At 46.1% G+C, this 21,627-nt stretch overlaps 1 protein-coding gene across 1 annotated transcript in view; it reads right to left on the reverse strand.

Annotated features, from left to right (window-relative positions):
* Window positions 1–21,627, reverse strand: part of SH3BP4 (SH3 domain binding protein 4) — a 134,709-nt gene that overhangs the window by 26,180 nt on the left and 86,902 nt on the right. Inside the window, exon 2 of the mRNA XM_086956287.1 lies at window positions 18,109–18,478. Coding sequence (XP_086812413.1) covers window positions 18,109–18,241 — 133 coding nt within the window. The 5' untranslated portion in view covers window positions 18,242–18,478. The remainder of the gene's footprint in view (window positions 1–18,108; window positions 18,479–21,627) is intronic.

The raw sequence follows: 21,627 nt of genomic DNA on the forward strand, positions 1-21,627 counted from the left end.
GACCTCTGTGACCCACCCCCTTGTCACCCCCCTCCACAATACCACCCCCACCCGCCTCGACAGAGTAAGTGCACAGGAACGCACTCCCACCAGTGACCTGCAGGGGACCCCCAGATGTGAACTGCAGGCCCTTCAGCTGTTGAGTGACTGATTACAACAGATGTGTGTGTATCGCACCTAGTGCCGCCAGCTGCATTCATGATAGCAGTCTCGTAAGTATGTGCAGACAACAGCTCGGTGCAGTCCCTCTTGTGAGTATGACTCTCTGATTACAATTACAACAGATGTGTATGTAAATTGTAAATTGATACTTTTATAGCGCACTACTCACCCGCAAGGGTCTCAAGGCGCTTGTACGAATACCGCTGTGGAACCCATCCTGGCTTTCCCTGTGAGGCGTCCACTCCTGGGCACCCCCAAGTTGGAGGCCAGGCATCCTTAGCGATGTGGGGGCCGTTGTGGAGATTAAGCAAGCTATTGCCCAGAGTTGCAGAGTGGGGCTCCATGATTGGAATAGGCACCGAGTCAAAAATTATCAGGTCCGCTGATTTTTTTTTTGAGCCCAAGACCCGCAGAGGCGAGGAATTGAACCCTGGTCCCGGGCAAGACCTCTGCATCAGGGTCTGCCGCTCTAACCATTGAGCCACACTTGTATGTATCTATAACGCCTAATGTCACCAGCTGCATGCATTATAACAGGTTCGTAGTATGTGCAGACCAACAGCTCGGTGCAGTCCCTCTTGAGTATAAATCACTCTCTGATTACCACAACAGATGTGTGTGTATAGCGCCTAGTGGCGCCAGCTGCATTAATTATAGGAGGTTCGTAGTATGTGCAGACAACCACTCGTGCAGTCTCTCATTGGAGTATGACTCGGATTACCACTAACACAGATGTGAGTAGTGCACACTTTTCCACCAGGCAAACACACCAACAGCCTTCAGTGCACGCTTCCAGACACACACACCATCAGCCTTCAGTGCACACTTTTGCGGGGCACAAACACCACCAGCGATCAATGCACGCTTCCACCACACACACACAGCACCAGACGTCAGTGCCCGCTTTCACCAGGCACACACACACATCACCAACCGTCAGTGCACGCTTTCACCAGGCACACACCACCAGTCAGTACACTCTTCCGCCAGGCACACACGCCACCATCTGGCAGTGCACACTTCCACCACGCACACACACCACCAGCCATCAGTGCACATTTTCTACAGGCACACCCACCACCAGCCATCAGTGCACGCATCAGTTAACACATCCACAATTAACTATTGTAGCAATCGCAGTATGGCGCACTTTACATTTAAACATGTCAGTGCACGCTTTTCCACCATGCACACACACCACTAGCCATCAGTACACGCTTTCATCAGGCATACACACCACCGGCCGTCAGTGCACACTTTCAACAGGCACAAACACCATAAATCATCAGTGCACGCTTTCACCGGGCACAAACACCACCAGCCGTCAGTGCACGCTTTCACTGTGCACAAACACCACCAGCCGCCAGTGCACCCTTTCACCGTGCACAAACACCACCAGCCGCCAGTGCACCCTTTCACCAGGCACACACCACCAGCCGTCAGTGCACCCTTTCACCAGGCACACACCACCAGCCGTCAGTGCACACTTTCACCAGGCACAGACACCATAAGTTGTTAGTGCACGCTTCCACCGGGCACAAACACCACCATCCGTCAGTGCACGCTTTCACTGGGCACAAACACCACCAGCCAATACAGAGTTTGCAAAAAAATTCATTCAACACATTGTCATATACAATGCCAATAACTCAAACTTGAATGCTGCGAGACCTATTGCATTGCAAATACTTGTTTCAACTGTATCTGAAGTTCAAACGGAAGACTTTGTCTCCGATATACAGCCACGATTCATGTTGCACATTTCTAATCTCTTTATGCTCCACATAATTACAAAACTTCCAGCTAAAAACGATAATTAGAATAAATACAAAATCAACATTGCCCATAATCCTGAATCAAAGATTTAAAAGCCCAATATGTCTCAACATGCATTGCCTAGTGCATACATAGAGCTATTGGCTTTTCCAAAGTCTGTTTGCCATGTAAATGCACTGGCTGCCATCCCAGACTGCTTTTCTGAAGAAAAAAAAAATTCATGATGTCCGACATGGAAGAGCACATGTGCAAATGGGCCAGAATTCATTTTGGGATGATTTGGTTATACATTGGGGAATAAAAACATTCCACAATGGCTATTTCATATAAAACCATGCATGCATAAATGCCTTCTTTTTAAGATGAACAAAAATAATTTCAAGATGGCCACATATGCTTGCGCACGCATGTTGGCCTTCTGGAATTTTTTTTTTTTTTTTTTTTTTAACCTTTAAAACTGATTCATCACGCCAAGATTTCTGACTGGCATTTCAGAACAGTAAATTAAAAATTAAGAATGCGCAGAATGCCACGCAATTAAGGCAAGGGAGCAATCTGATTACAGTGTGCAGCTGTAGCACCATGCAAAAATCATTGTGGAAAAAGCATGTACGGACATAAAAAACGCAAGGCAAAACCAAGTGGACAGTGGAGAGCAGGCTCAGAGGGAAAGGAAATTGGGAGGGGGCAGTTGACGGCCTCGTATCGGTGTGAGCAACTATCGTACCCTTGCAAAATGTAAAAACATGACAATTCAATAAAAAGTAAAGCGGTGGCAGACTGATGGAGGTGAGAGAAAAGCACTGAACGTCTAATTAAGAATGTCGCCTCACGTCAACAGTGGAAGTCCACAAATCAACCATTCAGAAACAAGGTACAAAAGTAATGAAACCGGGATAAAAAAAAAAAGGGGGGGGGGATATGTCAAAGAAGGAGCAAAAATTGCTCGGAAAGACACACTTTGACTTCAGTGCATACAACCTGTTGGATAATCCCCACCACTGAGTACCAGTCTGATTTGGACTTGCACGTCTACCTGCAATATTTGGTTACAATACTACTTGTGTGATTAATACTTATCTACTGCCTATCGGACATTCGATTTGATTTGCTTCCTTGCTTGGACTGTTTTCCCAGTTCCATACAGATGCCAATAATTGCCATACAAAGTGAAAAGTGCCCTTAACCAAGGTGCACCCTTGTGACTGGCACAGATGCTTTAGAAACATGCTGCCCAGAAGTCCAATTTTTAAATGGACGAAACGTGTTGGCCGAAGGTTTTTACAAATGGAATATACCTTAATAAAAGATATTACCATATGGAACGCATTAACACTTATCTATACAGGAGTGCCATATTTGATTGTGATATCTTGATGCCAGTTTCTTATCAAATATATATTTGCTTGTTTGTGGTGCAGCTCCGACTCGGCTTTGTTGTTCTACGTTTACTTGTGAAGGGAGGCACCCCTTGGACAGGGGGCGCACACAGAGAAGTGCACACAATGTTGTCTAATATTTTTTTATATCAAATTCTTTTGGTGATTAACGGTACGGGTGCTGCACAAGTGCTTTGGTCCACTGTCCACACAATAAGTATTCATTATATACAGACTACATTAATGATGAAATGACTCCCGATTGAATGCCTGTGGATGTAATAACTCCTGATTTACTACCTATGATTTAAAGGAGGGGTCACCCCTAGGCAGCATCTTGCACAGTGTGAAATCTCACTATAATTTTTTTGTAGATAAGATTTGAAACAGATCAAGCACCTTACCCCTCTGGTTCAACCCCAGACAGTAGAGTTATGTCCTCAATGCCTTGGCACAGGCAGTATGTGGACTCCATGAACCACAACCGGAGTATGAATCCCCAGCAGGCCCTGTGATGAGTTTGGTAATGAGCTGTGATTCCAGATTCAGAGTAATTTGCTACGTGTAGACTTTGTAATTAAACTCACCCTTGCATGTTAACATCCCCAGGTCTTTTAGATGTAGCGCGACGCTCAGATTCAAGGGTAAGCTTGCAAGGGACCCAACTTGATGCCGGGGTAAGGCGCAATCAAGGGTCTGCGTCTACAGACTCGGACACCACTCACACATGTGCTCTGGAGCATGGCACGGATGCAGAGGGTGTACGTGGACAGGGCCTTTGCATCTCAATGTGTGACTATTCCGATGGTGTATAGGCAGGTGCTTTTTAAAGGGTGGCTCTTTTGCCAAAAGTCTGAGCCTGTATGGTCCCAGTAACTGGAGGGGTAGCTCTGCTGTAAAGGTCAAAACCTATATGGTCTGCATGGCCACCTGCTGTTGGAGGTCGGACCCATACAATCCTTGCAACCAGAAGGGTGTAGAGGGTCTCAGCCTGTGCAACCCTTGTAAGTCACGTAAGCATGGGCATGGCTCGGATGCTCAAGGTTTGAGTCTGGCGGCAGGGTTGCTCGAAGGCCTGAGCTTTGTATCGCGCCTGTGCCCAGAGGGATGGCCTGCTGTCGAGGGTCTGAGCCTGTATAGTAGTTCATGCAACAGGAAGGGGAACTTTGCTGTCAAAGGTCTGAGCCTGTATAGCCCTTGTAACTATAGGGTTGATTTGCTGTTAAACGCCTGCACAATTTCGGCAAGCATAGGGACGGCTCGGAAGTCGCAGGTCCGAGTCTGTACAGGTTAAGTAACCGGAGGTCGAATGGTCCCAGCCTGTACAGCTCATTTATTTATTTATTTATTTAGAAAGTTTTATATAGCGCGAACAAGATCTTCGCAGATATCAGAGCGCTTTACATAGGTGAATAGCAGAATATACACAGAAACATCTATAGTGTTAAAAGTACAGTGAAATGATATCATAAACAATCAAGTAGTCAATTTCAAAGTCATACAGAAAAGCAAAGGGTTCGAACAAGTAGTACAGATGAGCACTGAGTCTTTGAAGTTGATCCCCAGTAGTGTTTCAGGTGCATTTAGCCATGAGGATCGCTTTTACTTCTTTCTTGAAAAGAATGGTAGATGGGATGAGTCTGATTTCAGGGGGGAGTGAGTTCCAAATCCTGGGAGCCATTCCTGAGAAAGAGCGTTTGTAGGTTTTTTCTTTGCGGAATCTTTTAGGCTTTAGCAAAAGATTGTTTGTGCCTCTAGTGTTTCTGGATCCTCCAGAAATCGTCAGCTTCTGAGCGAGGTATCTAGGTGAGCTAAGGTGGACAGCCTTGTGTGTCAGACAAGCGATTTTCAGGTGTATCCTGGCTTCAAAAGGCAGCCAGTTCAGGGATTTGAAGTCAGGGGAGATGTGTGAGTGTTTTTTTGATCCAGTGATAAGTCTCGCTGCGGCGTTTAAAGAGGCTCTTATGGGTGCCGTAGTAGCTTGGGGGAGACCGCAGAGGGCGGTGCTGCCGTATTCTATTCGAGGAATGACAAGTGATTGTACCGCAGTTTGGAAGTCTTTGGCTGGAAGGAAGGGTTTAAGTTTCCTAAGGGTGTTGATTTGGAAATTTGCTCCCTTAGTTGCTTTGTTGATGTGTTCCTGCATGCTGAGATTGGTGTCGAGTGTTATGCCCAAGGATTTTGCTGAGTCCACGATGGTGGGTTGAACATTGTGTGCCGTTAGGTGTTTAAGCCATATTTGTGCGGTAGTGATCTTCGCGGGAGGTGAGATCAAAAGGAACTCTGTTTTGAGGGCATTAAGTTTGAGATGATTAGCGGCCAACCAGGATTGGGTGCTACTGATCGTTGAATTCAAGAGCGTGATGTCATTGGGTGATTGAAGTTTGAGATAAAGTTGGGTGTCATCAGCATACATGTGGAAGTGCACATTGGATTCTTGTAGCAAGGTGGTGAGAGGTTCCATAACTAGGTTGAACAGAGTTGGGGATAGGGAGGATCCTTGTGGTACGCCTAGCGATACAGGTCTTGGCGCGGACATCAAGTTGTTGCTCTTGAATTTCTGCGACCTGTTATGCAGAAAGGACGTGAACCATTTGAGCACAGTTCCAGATAGGCCCATTCTTGTGTTTAATAGGTCGAGTAGATTCTCATGTTTGACGGTGTCAAATGCGGAGGAGAGATCAAGGAGGATTAGGAGGCAGGTATCGTTGTTATCTAGGATTTGGAGGGCGTCATCGATTATGTGAGTCATAGCAGTTTCAGTACTGTGATTTGCTCTGAAGCCTGATTGATGAGAGTTGAGAAGATCAAACTGAGTAATGTGTTTAGACAATTGTATTTGTACGCATTTTTCCAGCAGTTTGGCAAGAGTCGGAATGTTGGTGATGGGGCGGTAGTTGTTGAGGTCTGAGGGGTCGGCTGTAGGTTTCTTTAGCAAGGGCGTGACTTGTCCCACTTTGAGGGAGTCGGGAATGGACCCTTGTTGAAGTGAGCTGTTAATGATTTTAGTCCAGAGTGGAAGGAGCGACGGGGTAAGGGCTTTGACAGCGTTAGCAGGAAGGGGGTCCGTGAGGTGGTTGGAAGGTTTCAGTGTGCTGAGCAGTTTGCCAATTTCTTCTTCCGTGTAGGTGACAAAGGTTGACCAGATGGCATTGTTTTTTGGTTTAGTTGGTGCTATGTAGAGGGGTTTGGGGTAGCGGCTTGCATCCATGAGAAGGTCATTCTTTATGTTGTCAGTTTTTTGGATAAAGAAAGAGGCGAAGTCTTCACAGGAGGGAGCTTCACCCATAGTGTTGAGAGGTTGGGGGTGTTCTTTGGATTGCGTTCGGATAAGCTCAAACAGCTTTCTCGGACGATTTTTGGCTAGGTCAAGCTGACGGCTGAAGAAGACTGATTTTGAGCGTTTTATTTTCCTGAAGTAGGCATTTCTCTTTTTCTTCAGGGTTTTTAGGTTCAGTGCAGAGGGAGCTGATCTCCAGGTGCGCTCTGCCATTCGCATGGCGCGTCTGTCGTCATTGAGACTCCCGTCGTACCAGGGATTGGAGATTTTTGCGGAGGCTTTTTTTAGCTGCAAGGGTGCGACTTCATTAATTATTGAGGACATAGTATTAAGATAGTGATCAGTCAAGGATTGGACATCCTTAACGCCAGTGGGAGGAAGTAGTGAATTGCAGCTGTTGGGGGGCAGAGGGTTTGAGTTTAGTTTTTTCATGTCTCTTTTCCAGATTTTGGGCCTGGCGGATTGAACAGGGTTAAATTTAACTTTTACATTGATGAAGAATGTGATAATATGATGGTCTGACCAGTCACAGGGTTGGATAGATTCGAGTTGGATAGAGGCTTCTTTGGAGATGATAAGGTCGAGGATAGAGCCTTTCTTGTGAGTTGGACTATTGCAGATTTGAGTGAGGTCAAGGGCGTTAAGGAAATTCTTCAGACCTTTTACCACCGCATCATTGTGATCGTTCCAGTGGAGGTTGAAGTCACCAAGGTATATTTGTGTGAGTTGTCGCCCGGAGTTGGTTGAGATCATATCCATGATTTGCTGGGAGAAGGTAAGGTTGTCGCCGGGTGGGTGATACACGCCGTGAAGAGTGCAAATCGGTTTGCCCTCACTGATAATATTGAGGCAGATGTATTCACAGGAGGTTGGGGAGGGTAGGGAGGGGGAAGTTACTTTCAGGACAGAGAGGTTGCGCCTGTGTATACATGCGATTCCGCCACCTTTTTTATTGCCAGTCCTGTCAAGTCTGGTGATGTGGTAGTTGGGGGGAACCAGAATGTCCATTATAGGTGTAGAAGATTCTGTTAGCCATGTTTCAGTCATGATGATTAAGTCAAGATCCAGTTTTAGGATGAGATCGGCGATAGCGAAGGAGTGTTTTGCGGCTGATCTGCAGTTGAGGAGAGTGCATTTGAGACGGGGTGTGTCGAGGGAGGAAGGGGGTTCTAGAGCGAGAGGGACTTTACTCAGGTTACTATGGATAGCTATTCTGTTGTTCAGTGTGGGGGGTCTAAGGGGATTGGAGTGAATCGTGGGAATGGCAGTGAGAGTGTTGGGTGTATTGCTATGGGGAGCTGGGTCGTAGGAGCGGAGGAGGGCGATTGTGTCTAGGTCCGAGAGAGGATTACAGGAGCGATGGGGGCGGTTTTCGCGGTTGTGAACAGGGATTGTGGTCCAGTGCGGTGGGAGTCGAGTGCGAGAGTTCGCCACCCGGGTGGAGGACCAGTTGGGAGGGGAGGTGATGGTGGAGGCGCGTGCGGGCTGTCTGGGATGAGTGCTGAGTAGTTGTTTGATGATGTGAATGTCTTGTTTGATCTGGTGGAGGGTGTTGGGTGAGGGGTGACTGGATTGTGATAGGCAGAGTAGATGTTGTTTGATGATGTGCATGTCTTCTTTGAGCTGGAGGAGGGAGGTCGTAGTGCAGTCCAGTGTGAGAGATGTGTTGGAGGTGGGGATGGGAGGGTCGGTCGTTGTGGTGGGGGTGAGGATGGGAGGTTCGGGCGTGGGTGACAACGGGGAGATGTTGGAGGTGTGGTTGAGAGTATTGGTGGTAGGCGGAGAGTGCAGGGTGGAGGATGGGCGTTTATTAGTGGTGGAGGGGGCGCATGTACGGTAGTGCGGGGTGAGAATGGGGGGGGAGGTGGGGTTGTATGTGGTTCTTTGTTGAGGAGTCGTAGTTGAAGAGTTAGGGGTAGCGTGTTCTGCGTGGTTGGTTAATGAGTGGGGGTGAGGGCGGGGTTTAACTGTGAGCTTGTCGATCAGATGCTTAGCTTGATTAGGCGGGATGTGGGTGGGGGCTGTGATGTCCTGGGTGACAAGAATGGGAATGTGGGATGGAATATGGGGGGAGGGGATACGGCTGGTGTATGTGGGGCCAAGATCAATGTCAGTGATTGAGGGGTGTGGGGTAGCAGCAGTGGATGGGAGCATGGCTAAGGTGCTGGTGGTATAGGAGAGGTGCGTGTCGTTTTGGGGCTGCGCTAGATTAGCGGCGTTGTTGGTATGGGAAGTGGTGTCAGGGGTGAGCGGAATGGTTGTGGTATGAGTGGGGGTCAAGATGTTGGTGGGGGGGGGGGTGTGGCTGGTGTGCGAGGGGGAAAGGTCTGAGTCTGTGAGTGAGGAATGTGGTGTGGCTACAGTAAGTGGAGGAATGACTGTGGTGACGGGGGTAGAGGAGAGGTGCGTGTCGTTTAGGGGCTGAGCTAGGAGAGAATGGTTGTGATTAGGGGCTGTGAAATCACGGGTGATAGGACTGAGAGTGCTGTGTGTGCTGTGAGTGGGGGTCCGTGGTTTGGAGAGGTGCTGTATGAAAGTGGGGAACAGGTTGTCTAGTAGTTCCAGGTTCCTGTCTGTGGATTGGATAAGGACAATCCCGTTGTTATAAATAGTGATGGTGGTTCTGCCCGGGAAGAGTTGGGAAGGTGTGATGGTGAGTGTTCGGCCATGAGCGGATTTCCTAGCATTGGAGACGGTGAGTAGGGAGAGGAACGTTTTTCTCCATTGAGCTCTTCGTGTGGTGTGGAAGATGATATCAATGTTTACGGCACCATTGACCGGTGAGAAGTAGGTGTCTGCAAAGGGGGTTTCAGGGTGGGACCTCAGTAGATTGTGTTTAAAGCGTTTTGCAGCGTTTTTGGTGAGTGCGGGTGGGTAGTTGATTCTATATGTGTGCTTGCCGATGAGCTCCATTATATGGTGACGGAATAGGTAGGGGCGTGTGGGTGCCCAGTAGACGCCGGTTGCCGGGAGTAATAGTGACACAGGTAACAGTGACACAAGTAACAGCCAGGGTATGTGAGGTAGTCGTCAACGTAAACAGGGTAGCGAGGTAGTGAGGTGTAATGAGTGCAGAAAGTTATGCAGGAATAAAATAAAATACCTATGCAGGCAGTAAAAAACCTGAATCGAAAGTGACAGAAGTGAGTATGTGTCGGTAGCGAAATACACTTGCAAACAAAAGTCAAATGCAGAATAAGGTAGACGTACAATACTAAAAATATGCTGGAATAAGGTACCTATGCAAACTGTAAAATACCTGGGTCGAAGGTGAGCAATAGTGAGAAGTCAGAAATAGTCAAAAATATGTGAGGTACATGAATCAATAGCCAGATACAATTGATAACAAGAGTCACATGAGACAGGTGGCGCTAAATACAATACCACTGTAGAAGGCCAACATATAAGGTAGCCCTCGGTGCAGGATACAATTAGGAATATAAAACCACAATAGACTGCAAAAATATATGAGGTAGCCCTCGGTGCAGGATACAATTGGGAGTATAAAAATATAGTACCACTATAAACGGCACAGAGATATGAGGTAGCAATCAGTGCAAGATACAGTTAGGAATATAAAACCACAATAAACTGCAAAAAAATATATGAGGTAGCCCTCGGTGCAGGATACAGTTAGGAATATAAAAATATAAAAGTATAGTACCACTATAAACGGCACAGAGATATGAGGTAGCAATCAGTGCAAGATACAGTTAGGAATATAAAACCACAATAAACTGCAAAAAATATATGAGGTAGCCCTCGGTGCAGGATACAGTTAGGAATATAAAAATATAATACCACTATGAACGGCACAAATATATGAGGTAGTAATCGGTGCATTACATGTGCAGATAAAGTGAAAAGTGCTGGATACAGTAAGGGGTATAGTAATATAATATAGAACCCCTATGAAAGTGCTGATACAGTAAGGGGTATAGTAATATAATATAGTACCACTATGAAAGGCAGACACTATCATAGTCCGACGTGGTAGCGCCCAGTGGTGTACATTGTGCATTGCTCATGGCTTGCTGGAAGGGAGTCTTATCTCTATTTCTGTTGGTCATGCGAGGGGGAGGCAAACTGGGGAGCCTCGGGAGGATAGGATCGCTCTGCTGTCGAAGCTCAGAGCCTTTATAGTCCTTGTAGGTAGAGGGGTAGCTCGGGGGTGGCAGGTTCGAGCCTGAATGGTTCTTGTAGCCGGAGGGGTGTCTCTACTGTCTAAGGCCGTGTCTAGGAGTGGGTCTCCTGAAGCTCCGCGCCTGTGCAGTCTGTAGAGCAGTGGGGTATAGCAGTAGTGTGCAGCGCTGCAGTGAGATCTCTGCATCTGAAGATGGCCTCACACCCGAACCCTACAGTGGGTTACATCCTTCGAGATGCGCTTCAGTGGGTTGCCCGTCTAACGCCTGTAGGGTGTGTGAAAACAATCTTTCAGGCAGATGCTCGGTCGCCACCACTTATCGATGTATATTGTAGTAATGTCGCTCTGTGACAGGAGGGGAAAGCGCTGCTGTTCATCATTCCAGGACCTCTGTGAGCAAAGCCATGCATGGGAAGCACTAAGGGAGCAGGGCAAGACTGAGCATGACCCGGACTGATGGCCCAGCTCTTGGGGACACGGAGCCTGCTCCCGGACACGACATGCTCCAGGCTCTGTAAAGTGAAGGGCAGCCACTTTACCCTCGGAAAGAAATTCCTCGAAAGGAGCGGTTTGGAAATTAATCTTCCGGGGAATGAGTGACGCGGGCATGGGAAATGGCAATTTCTACAAGTTAAACTGTAACTAAGTGTCTTGCTCACTGTATCTGAAGCGCACGGTGAAGGGCACGTTAATAATTGTTAAAGAACACGACGCAGTGCTCTGTTATGACCCCCCCTTTTCCGACTCCGTCGCTTCATGAACTCCCACCGCGAGGTCTAGCGGAGGAGAGGGGCCATCGGTATTGGGTGACACGGCGGCCTCTGTCAAGAGCTGGGGATAGGGGGTTCACAAGACTCAAAACAACGCAGCTCAAAACTGCCCGCAAAAGCCCAGCGCTACCCTCCGTGCGTCTCATGACGACGGATACAAGGCTGCATTCTCTATTTCACATAAAAAGTCAAACTTTCCAATGGAAGCAACAATTTAGTAATGCCGACGACTCTCCCATGGCAAGAATAGGGGCGCAGGGCCGACAGCCGGTCCCCCCACGAGCTCCCCCACCCCCCTCGTGTCTTCGTGCAACTAGCACAGGCCACTAGTTAGGGGGACAGGGATAGGTGGGCACCGGGGCGGGGTAGCTAAGAGAAGATACACAGTCATAGTGATGAAGGAGCAGTTATTACAGTTTGTGGACTCCATTTTGGGCAGTGGGTAGAGTGGTTTAGTCGACGTGAGGAAAGGTAGCAGTCTGCATCAGGCTAAGTATTTTATTTAAACACGGAGACAGCAGGTGGCAATGGAAGCCTTGCGCATGTTGTACGCAGCTGGGAAGCCTGACCCTACAAGGCTTGGTGTTCTAGGGCAGGTTTGGGTAGGTATTGTTCAGCTGCCAAAGACTGGTGGCAAGTGGTGTGCCTGATGCTGCTGTGGCATACTCCCCTCCAAGGGGCAGAAGCCATTTTATGTGGGGGCATGAGCACGGTATACCGATTGGTGGGACTGTGGAGCACGTGATTCCCTCAAAGAAGGAGAAGACTGTAAAGTCGGGGGCTCTAGGCCTGCAGTGCATACATACTTGGTAAAAGGATGACAGACACAGGGTGTCATGGCACTAGACCTGGCCTCGAGCCTGTTCACTCTGGCTCTTTTATTGGCAGGGTCACCTGACAGTTGACGCCGGTGTTGTGTGGGGTGGGCGTATGGTCAGCCCTCAAAGGAGTGGCTGGTAGACTGGTCACTGTTGAGCAACTAGAACGTGTCCAGCAGGGCACTACAAAGACCATATCCGGGGAACAGAGGCTTCATGGATTCCAGGGCTCAACAGTGCCCCACACCTTTCCTGGCCACACCAGCAGCGTGAATACAGTTGCAGTAATAAAGTAAGAAGGCGGAGTTAAGAGGTGGTCAGCTGGGGGCGTGAACAGAACAGCAGTGTCAGTTGGCCAACGAGTTTGGAAGCAGCTTGAAGAGTGTTGAGAAGGTGGGTGGGGCCTGGGGAGCCAGAAAGCCAGCAAGTGATGCTCTGTATGCAAAAGGTTGTATTTTTTAGGAAACCATGATACTTTTGAGGGTGGAACAATGGGAAACATAGAACCTAATAGCAAAGTCCATGTAAGTTTAGACAATGAGGAATTACCAGAAAAGTGGTAATGATCGAGGAGAGGTGAGGCAGAAGATGCTGAATGAAGGGACTCAAAGCTTAACGATTGAAAGAGGCAGGTTGGGTGCATTTCAGAAGCAAAGAGCATAAGGCGGGAACACCATCTGTGGTAGAGGAACAACACAAAGGTGCTGGCCAGCAAGTAAAGAAGTGCCTTCGGAGCAAAGGAAGAAACTGCTGAAAGATAGGGCAGACGGTATGGAATGACAATGGTGAGGAACCTGTTAAAGGTCGACAAATTCAGTGGGGGTTGGAGAAGTTGTAATTAATATTGATGGGAGGGATAAGGTGGTAAGGGAAAAAGATACAATGAGTGTGGACAACACAGTTAGGGCAAAGAAAACAATGGAAGAATTTAGGCGTGATGATGATATACAATATGATGACAAAACTGGTACAGAAAAATGTTGGGATAAGAAAGCTGAGGAGGAGGAGGAGGTTTATCATACAAAAAATTGCCATTTATGGGTTTGGCTGTGGCACTGGGGTCACATATTTTGGACAAAATAAAAAACGGAATTTGGAAACATCAATATGTAGATGTTTTTCAGTTACTACACAGACATTCAAGCTAAGGAAGACTAGGAATTGACAAGGAGACCAAGGGTGCCAATCACAGTGGATAGTTGCGCATCACATTTTTGGGTTGTTGCCATTATTTACTGTGAGGAGCATGGCAACAGGGCAGTGCGTTATTAAACTACATTGACATAATTCGCACAGCTCAGATGCACTTGGGGGGTGGGGGGGGGGGTGATTTGCATGGTTCAGATAGGATTAAGAATTCATGGCAAGGCTTAGTGTAAATCCAGACAAGCCTTGGAGAGATGTTGATTAACATTTCTGGCATCAGTGGATGGCATCCACACACCCGCCAGTGACCACCCATATGGCAGGTGCTAGTGGTTTACCAATTACATATCAGCCCTTTCTTTATAGCCCCACCCAGCAAGGGGTGGGAACTGTGGGGGGGATGGGGAGAATAGGTGGAAGAGACACAGGTGCATGCTGGAATTTCAACAAAGGGTTCTGCCCAAGACAATTCTTCCATTATAAACATGAATGCTCCAAGTGCTGTGGTAGACACCTTTGTAACAAAGGTGAACAGTGGAGGGCTCCTAGGGTAGAAGACATCAGTTACAACCTGTAATAAAGGCCACATACGTTGGTTAAGGTATACACTTTACAACAGTGCCTATTATATCCAATCCAGTTTTTTGGCTGCCTCCCTATTTGGAGTTTTAAGGAAGGTTTTCAATTAGGTTATCAAGGGCTTGGGATCAGAAAGCGAGCTGATAACTTGAAAAATTGGCAAAAGAGTTACCGGACATTGTAAAATCTAAATTGGACAAAGAACTGAAAGAAAGAGAATAGATGGACCATTATGGTATTGGCCTTTACCCGATTCAATGATTTCCCCACTGGGGGTGGTCAGAAAGAACAAGTTGAGTTCCAGCCAGAAGATACATTAGTAAATTATTCCATTGAAGAACGGGCAAACACAGGGATATACACTTCAGCTGACAATGCTATCAGATTGGTAAAGTCTGGGGAAGAGGGTGCTGAAATAGCTAAAAGTGATCTCAAGTCAGCCTTTTATTTATTGCCAGTTTATCCAGCAGATTTTACTTTATTTGGCATGAAATTGGGGGGTGGGGGGGGAGCAGTATTTCTGGATAAAGTACTACCAATGGGGTGGGCGATTTCTTGCTCACTTTTTGAAACATTCAACACTCTCCTAAAGTAGGCCTACACAAAGAGTTGTGGTCATAAATAGGTATGTCACGATCTGGAGGATTTCTTGTTTGTGGGTGAGAAAGGGACGGGAGACTGACAGAGCTTTGTAATTTTTCGAGAGATTCACAGGATTTGGGTGTACCTTCAGCCCCAGAGAAAATGGAGGGACAAACTAAATGTTTGACATTTTTGTGTATTGAACGCAGGTCTTCTGATAGCAAAACTTCTAGATACAAAAGTTAAAGAAACCCAGTCTTGTTTGGATAGCGTGACTGGCTTGAAAAAGCAGCACTGCATTCGATTCAGAAATTACTTAATTATCTTAATTTTTCACACAGGGGAGAAGACCAGAATATAACAGTTGTGAGAGCGGGGAGGACCTTCTACAGGCGATAATGTTCTGCTAAGCCAGGGGGCAAGTTTGCTTGTCTTGGCATGATATCAGGAGAATTAGGAGATGTCAAAATAAACAGCTAGAAGATGCTGTTTTTTCAAAAGTTGACAAGGTTTGGTTACTGTTTCTACCATTTCATTTTCTCTATTTCACGAACCGTTCTGGTCCAGACACTGAAAAAGCAGTTACTTGGATTGTAGGACAATCATTCACACTGCTATGGCTCGGTGGAAATGGAGTAGAACTACAGACAGAGTTCGGGGTGGGGGGCTGCACACACAGCTAGGGGCTACTGAGCAGTTATATTAAAGTAATGTAATTATTACAGTGTCTTTTATAGTGCCATGGGCATGTCCACACCCCCCCACCCCCACCGCGTAACAAGTCACAAAACAAGTAGGTCTAAAAAAGTGCGGTACAGTAAGGACATATTCAATATGTCACATGAAATCAAAGACCAACCATACAAAAACTCTGCATCATATGTTATGGGGCATGCAATGTAAAAATACACTGTGGTTATGTGCATTATTTTTTAAAAGCAACACCCCTGTCTCGACATTCTGATAATCCCCATTACATTCTATTTAGTACCACCTTTGTGCCATTTCCCCTTGGCAAGGCTTTGCTTCAGGACCAAAGCAACAAATGGAAATTCGTGGAAATGAAGGCAGCCTTAGCCGACTGCCATAGTCCCATGTTCGGAGCCACTATGGATAACCACTAAGTCAGACAGAGGGATAATATTAGGCACAGCAGCCAGCACAGACTCTTGAGTAATATGTGGCTACTGAAGGGGGGGGGGCTCACCACGACTGATATAATAGCCTAGAGTTAGATTTTAGTTAATTATGAACCTTCTGACCCAATGAAGTATGGCAGTGTCCCAGTGCCATGGGTACATGCAGTAATTCGGTAGGGATCAATTTCAGGCCTGAATAAGACCTTGGACCCCATGTGCAAAGTAATTGGCCTAAACATGTTGGCAGATGAGAAGCATACACATTTCCTAGTACCCACTGGATACACCCCCATACCAGTATTAATAAAAAGACATTTCTTTGGGTCCACCCTCAAGGCAATTTTAACTTCTGGATCCCTTTGAGGATCTGGCTTTATTTATTAAAAACTTCCTCTTTAAAGAGGTTGAGTCCATCCAGGCAGGATTATCTTACAAGAACAGGCTACGGTTACCCAGGATAAAGCATGCCACAAAAGAGTGGGTGACATTTCCATATCCAGTTGGGCTCCTTGAAAAAGACTGCAAAACACCCAACATACAAGATGGGCCAACTTTAAAGCAGAGTTGCGTGTGAAAACACAGAGGCCGTTCTAACCGTGGTGGCGGCTAAGGTGCTGCCCGCATTGACATATAGTGCAATGGTGTTTAAGGACATCCTCTATGAGTGGTTAGACAAATAGCAATGTATCTGCAATTGGCGTATCTTCACCCATCCAGATTGCACTGGCCAGTCACAAATAGGGATAGCTTTAAAATTGTCATAGCGGATCTGATTTTAAGGGCCACATTTATAATTAACTGCCAAACGTTGAAAATGGCCCCAACAGGCATGATGAAACATCTGCTCTGGGAGAAAAACCAGTCCCCAGTTCAACATGGGGTCTGCTTCTGGCAATCTCAATTACGGCCTTAAGTGCAGAAGATCTACTAATAAAACAGTTTACCGTTGAGGACCGTAGCAACATTGCTAACAAAACAAGCTAAGATAATCCAATGGAAACAGGACTTAAGCGACTTAAAATCCAAACATCATGGCAGCTGGGCTGCTAACCTCTACTCTCTCGGCCCCCTACCTGATTACCTGCACTCGCCGATCCCCTACCACACAAAGAATGCGCTCTGGCCTACTCTATCTATTGGTATTGGCCTAAAGAGTCTATTGGTATGATCGTAATGAGGGAGAAGTCGACGCACGATGCTGATGGTGCGGCACAACAGTAGAATCCTTAATACACAGATCCGACCAATACTTCGAATCCTAAACCTAAGGACATGGGGGTTCGCTGTCCTTACTGGCCTGCAAGGAGAATCATGTCAGCTATCTGGGCATTTAATAAAGATTATGAAATCAGTAACAGGAAACCTAAAAATGCCCAAGATGTCTGCTGAAGCCTAGGACACATCAACTACAAATTTGTTTGAGGCACAAACTATGTCCTATTTTTAGAAGACCTTTATAATACAAGCACACCTGAAGCACATACCCTACAGATCCCCACCTGTCCAATAAGGAACTATGAAGCAGCGTGTGTTTTTAAGACAGCTGATTGTTATGTCATCATTTACGAACCTGTTTGAGGCAGGAATTATGTTTTATAAAATATAATCTAACACTTTAAAGCAACTCATTGCCACTCCATGAATTACAAGCCCGCTTGAGGTACAAATCACGTTTTATTATTGAAAGCACGACACACTTTTGGATTTTAATCAACTGCACTTAGTTAGGCACACCTTAATGGTATGGACTTTTACTGATCACATAGTAGGGCCTTCTTTCATTACACTCTGCTATTGTATGTTTTTATTCTGCTTTTTTTCTCAACGCTTTTTTTTTTTTCCTTGGCAGAGATGTAATGATTTCAAATAATTGAACATCAATAAACTTTACTTACTTATTCCATATCCAGTAATACTGGTTCCAGCAGGACCCCACTAGCTTGCCGTTTATCTGTTTTACCAGACTCATTGAGAGGTACCAGTATGAACCACTCCAATATTTTTTAAGTACCCTATAAACCACAGGTCAAGGAGAAAACGACAGACGGAAATCCATCAAAGCTTCACTGGGGCGGATTACTATGAACCACATTATTTTAGGGGAACTATTACAAATCCTTAGATCTTCTCCCAGCACTGCGAAAGGGGATGAAATAAAACATTTGTAAATGATCTGAGGCTGGTTGAGAGCCTTTGAAAAATCCAGAGATGTCTGGGGCTGCCGTATCACACTATAAGGATCTGGGCAGACTAATGGTCTGGCGAGAAGCAATCGATGTGGGCTGAGGCCTCCATTCTTAAGATGCACAAACATAAGTACGTAGACACCTCACCTTTGACATCGCTGAAGCTAGGCTCCGAGAAGGCATCTTCTATGTCGATGAGCGTGCCCTCGGAGCGGCACCGCGGGAGATTGCTGGAGTTAGCCGCACGGATTCTTTGGGCAGCCATGTTTGTCCGTCGCATCCGGCAGCACTAGGGTTTCATGATGCTCTGTTATGACATGTCTGCCAGCTGCCGGTCCACATCCTGCCACACGACTCCAGTGTAAGCGTGAGGTTACTGATCAGATCACAGCGCCCAACCACAGCACCCAACTACGGAAGTGGCTTCCCAATCTCATTGGCAGAATTGAGATCTTGCTAGCAGCTTTCAAATCCTGAAGTCTCCAAACAAGGTTGATATCCCCAAACATTCAAAGACCTAAATGAAAAAGAAAAAAGTATGAATCAGCAATATAGTTATAGCAAGAACTCCAGAACCTGAAGCAAACTAGTGCTTTTCCTTTTCAAGTAAAGAAGCTTAAATTGGACTCTCCTCTCCTGTGGAAACTCACATTTTACTTGCGAGTGACTAAGGGTCAGGAGGTCAGGTGGAAACCATACACTTACAAGAAACTGATTTGCAGCCCAGAAAATGAAACGTGGCAAGTGAAGCAATCGAGCAGGCTTCTACAATCAGGAGCTGGTGAGCTACTGGAAGCTCTCCAGTTACCTCTAAGTAACTCTCCTGTGTGCAGCACAGCCTACTACATTAAATGAGTTGTCAAGTTGAATGTTATTTATATCAAAATACAAATGCATGTTAGCAAGAATTATGTGCATTTTTGGATTTCATAAACTGATGTTTGGAGAAAAATGGCTGAATTTCCAAAATATATTTAAGACGGCTATTTCAATGAGAAATCATGCAGCGTTGGGAATGTTACAAGCTTAGTGCTAGGTGCATTGCAGCTATGGCTGTCATGCATTACCCACATGGAGGCATTCCACACTGACAAAGCCTTTTTATTACATAACTGGCAGCCATTCCTGACAAACTGAGGTGATCACTGCAGGCAACTGTGCATAAGGTGAACCCTGATGTGATCTTGCCTAATGTGGCCACAATTACAACTCTAACTATAATAGTAGCTCATGGTGATTTTCATTGAACATATATAGATCTTATTACAGAAAGGTTGGAGACCCCTGCACTAGAGACTTTCCCAACCTGTAAACTTTGGCCTGTGCGATTTTTTCTCGTCCCATCTTTCTGAAACATTCACTCTGTATCTCGATCTCATCTATTTCGTCATTAGCACCATCTTTTTACTCTAAGCTGCATGTGGTTCCTTGCATTTCCTTCAACTAACCAATCCTCCCACACACACAATGCATCCACTCACCCATATGCATACCATTTTCTTTAACTTTCCCCATGTCATTATTTTGACAGCTGTTACATCCTTCATAACACGTTTGCATAAAACCACAATGCAAGTGGCACACCTTACCATTGCTCTGGGCTCTCTTCAGAGAGGCCAATGATTGGAAAAGCAGTATTCCAATCGCCTTTATAATTCACTAACAGGCAATGTGAGAAACTTGCACTGCGTCCTGCTTGTACTTCGCAGCTCTCAGCCATGGCCTACACACAGCTACGTAGGAGCGACTCTTCACACTGCACATGATACATGAGTAATATGTTGCATGAAAAACTACAGACAAACCAAACTGGAAAAAGAAAATTCTCTTAGGGAATGCAAAAAGTAAAAAGTGAAATGTAAACAGAAACTATACGGCTGCATGTAGGCAGGCAGAGTAGTGTCTGTTTTTGCTGGCTGTCAACAGGAGTGCAGCACAAGGGTGAGGCAAGGGGGCAACAGGACATTTGCAGATGCAACCGCCATCCCCCTTTGCACAACGGCATAGGTTAGAGGACGTACACACTGTTAGGTCGAGCCTGGGCAGTGCAGGCGCTGCGAAGCATGCTGTATTCAGGTAGGGACTTGAAGCTCCGCCTATTCTCCGCTCATTCTCCTCCCATATTTTTCATTGGCTTGTGTCATTGTCCACTGTAGCTGAATATTGGTCAATAGGCTTAGTAGTCCCTCCTTAGTACTGCCTGGTCTCATTTTGTAACCTCCCATGGCGATACCCCAGTTGTGTGCTGTTACTCTGTAGGCTTAAATTACAGCCTCCAAGCACTATTTTCTCAAATATGTTTGTCTTGCCTGCTGTTGTAAGCATGACACGCTCTCTTTTTTTTAAAATGTATAGCACGGGCATCGAACGCATTTGCAATGCAATAGGTCTTGCATTTCCGAAAGTTTAAGCTATTGGCATTGTAAATTACAATGCCTTTTAAGTATTGGTTTTAAAAACACAAATAAAAGGCATTGTCATTTACAATGCCAATAGCTCAAACTCTCGTAAATTCGAGACCTAATGCATTGCAAATGCTTGTTCTGTAGAGTCCTTAAGCAAAGACGTTTTGCTAGTGTTAGGAAATTTGCGAAATAAACTGCTACAAAAGGTACAGTTTTTGGATAGATTTAGCGAAGTGAAACATTTGCAACGTTTTGCATAGACCTTCGTGAAAGTTACAAAATAAATAAAGTACATACAAACATTTATAAACAACTTATCCAACTTGTAGCCAGAACTCAGTCGCCTTCCGGCACTGGAACATGTTATCTGTTTGACGCCGGCCCGGCTGGCTACAGTAGGCGCAGTAGAGAACGATACATGTTGGAACTGTGTTGTAAATAGAATTAAGCAGGTAGCAGGACACGTCTTTAAGTTACCAAGATATATTTATGAAGTTAGATAGAAGAGAAGACAATAGAGCAGTTTCCTACCTTCTCTACCTCCCATGTTACCTATGTGTGTTCTATATGGTGGTGTTGGGGATTCCAGCCCTGGCAGTTGGTCTGGTCAGCTGTGGGGTATTACTGCTCTGTTGTCTTATCTTCTATCTAACTTAATAAATATATCTTGGTAACTTGAAGACGTGTCCTGCTACCTGCTTAGTTCTATTTACAACAAACTGCCTTAACCCCTTGTATGCTGGTGACGAACCCCAGCCGTCACGCTCCGTGGTGCTAGTGTGCTGATGACGGCTGGGGTTCGTCACGGCCCCGGCCCTGTTAGTTTGTTTACCGCACAGCGGCGGAAACAGGCCAGCAGCGAAGGGGTTAAAGCAAGGGGTAAACAAAACAGGTGATGGACAGAATTTGGATCAATGTCACACATTCACCCCAGTCCAAAGATCTGGGCCCAAATCCATCGTTTTTTTGCACTCCACACCACCCTGGGTTAGACAATGGCGATATGCAAATCAGCTCTGACCCTGTGCCCCATGGGAACAGTCCAGTCCGAACTACAAAAGCCATGTCCTTCCCAGAACTGAATCAAGCATCCGAGGACCGGACCGGTTTCGAGGTAACACCTCTCATCAGCCCGGCTAGCTTGACTCCAGTGGTGTGGAGTGCCTGGGACCCACGTCTGAGCATCCCCAGCGCACTTATGGCGGCAATTGCAAACAAAACAGGTGATGGACAGAATGTGGATCAATGTCACACATTCACC

This window comes from Lissotriton vulgaris, chromosome 2_1 (assembly GCF_964263255.1).
Source record: "Lissotriton vulgaris chromosome 2_1, aLisVul1.2, whole genome shotgun sequence".
NCBI classification, from domain to species: Eukaryota; Metazoa; Chordata; class Amphibia; order Caudata; family Salamandridae; genus Lissotriton; species Lissotriton vulgaris.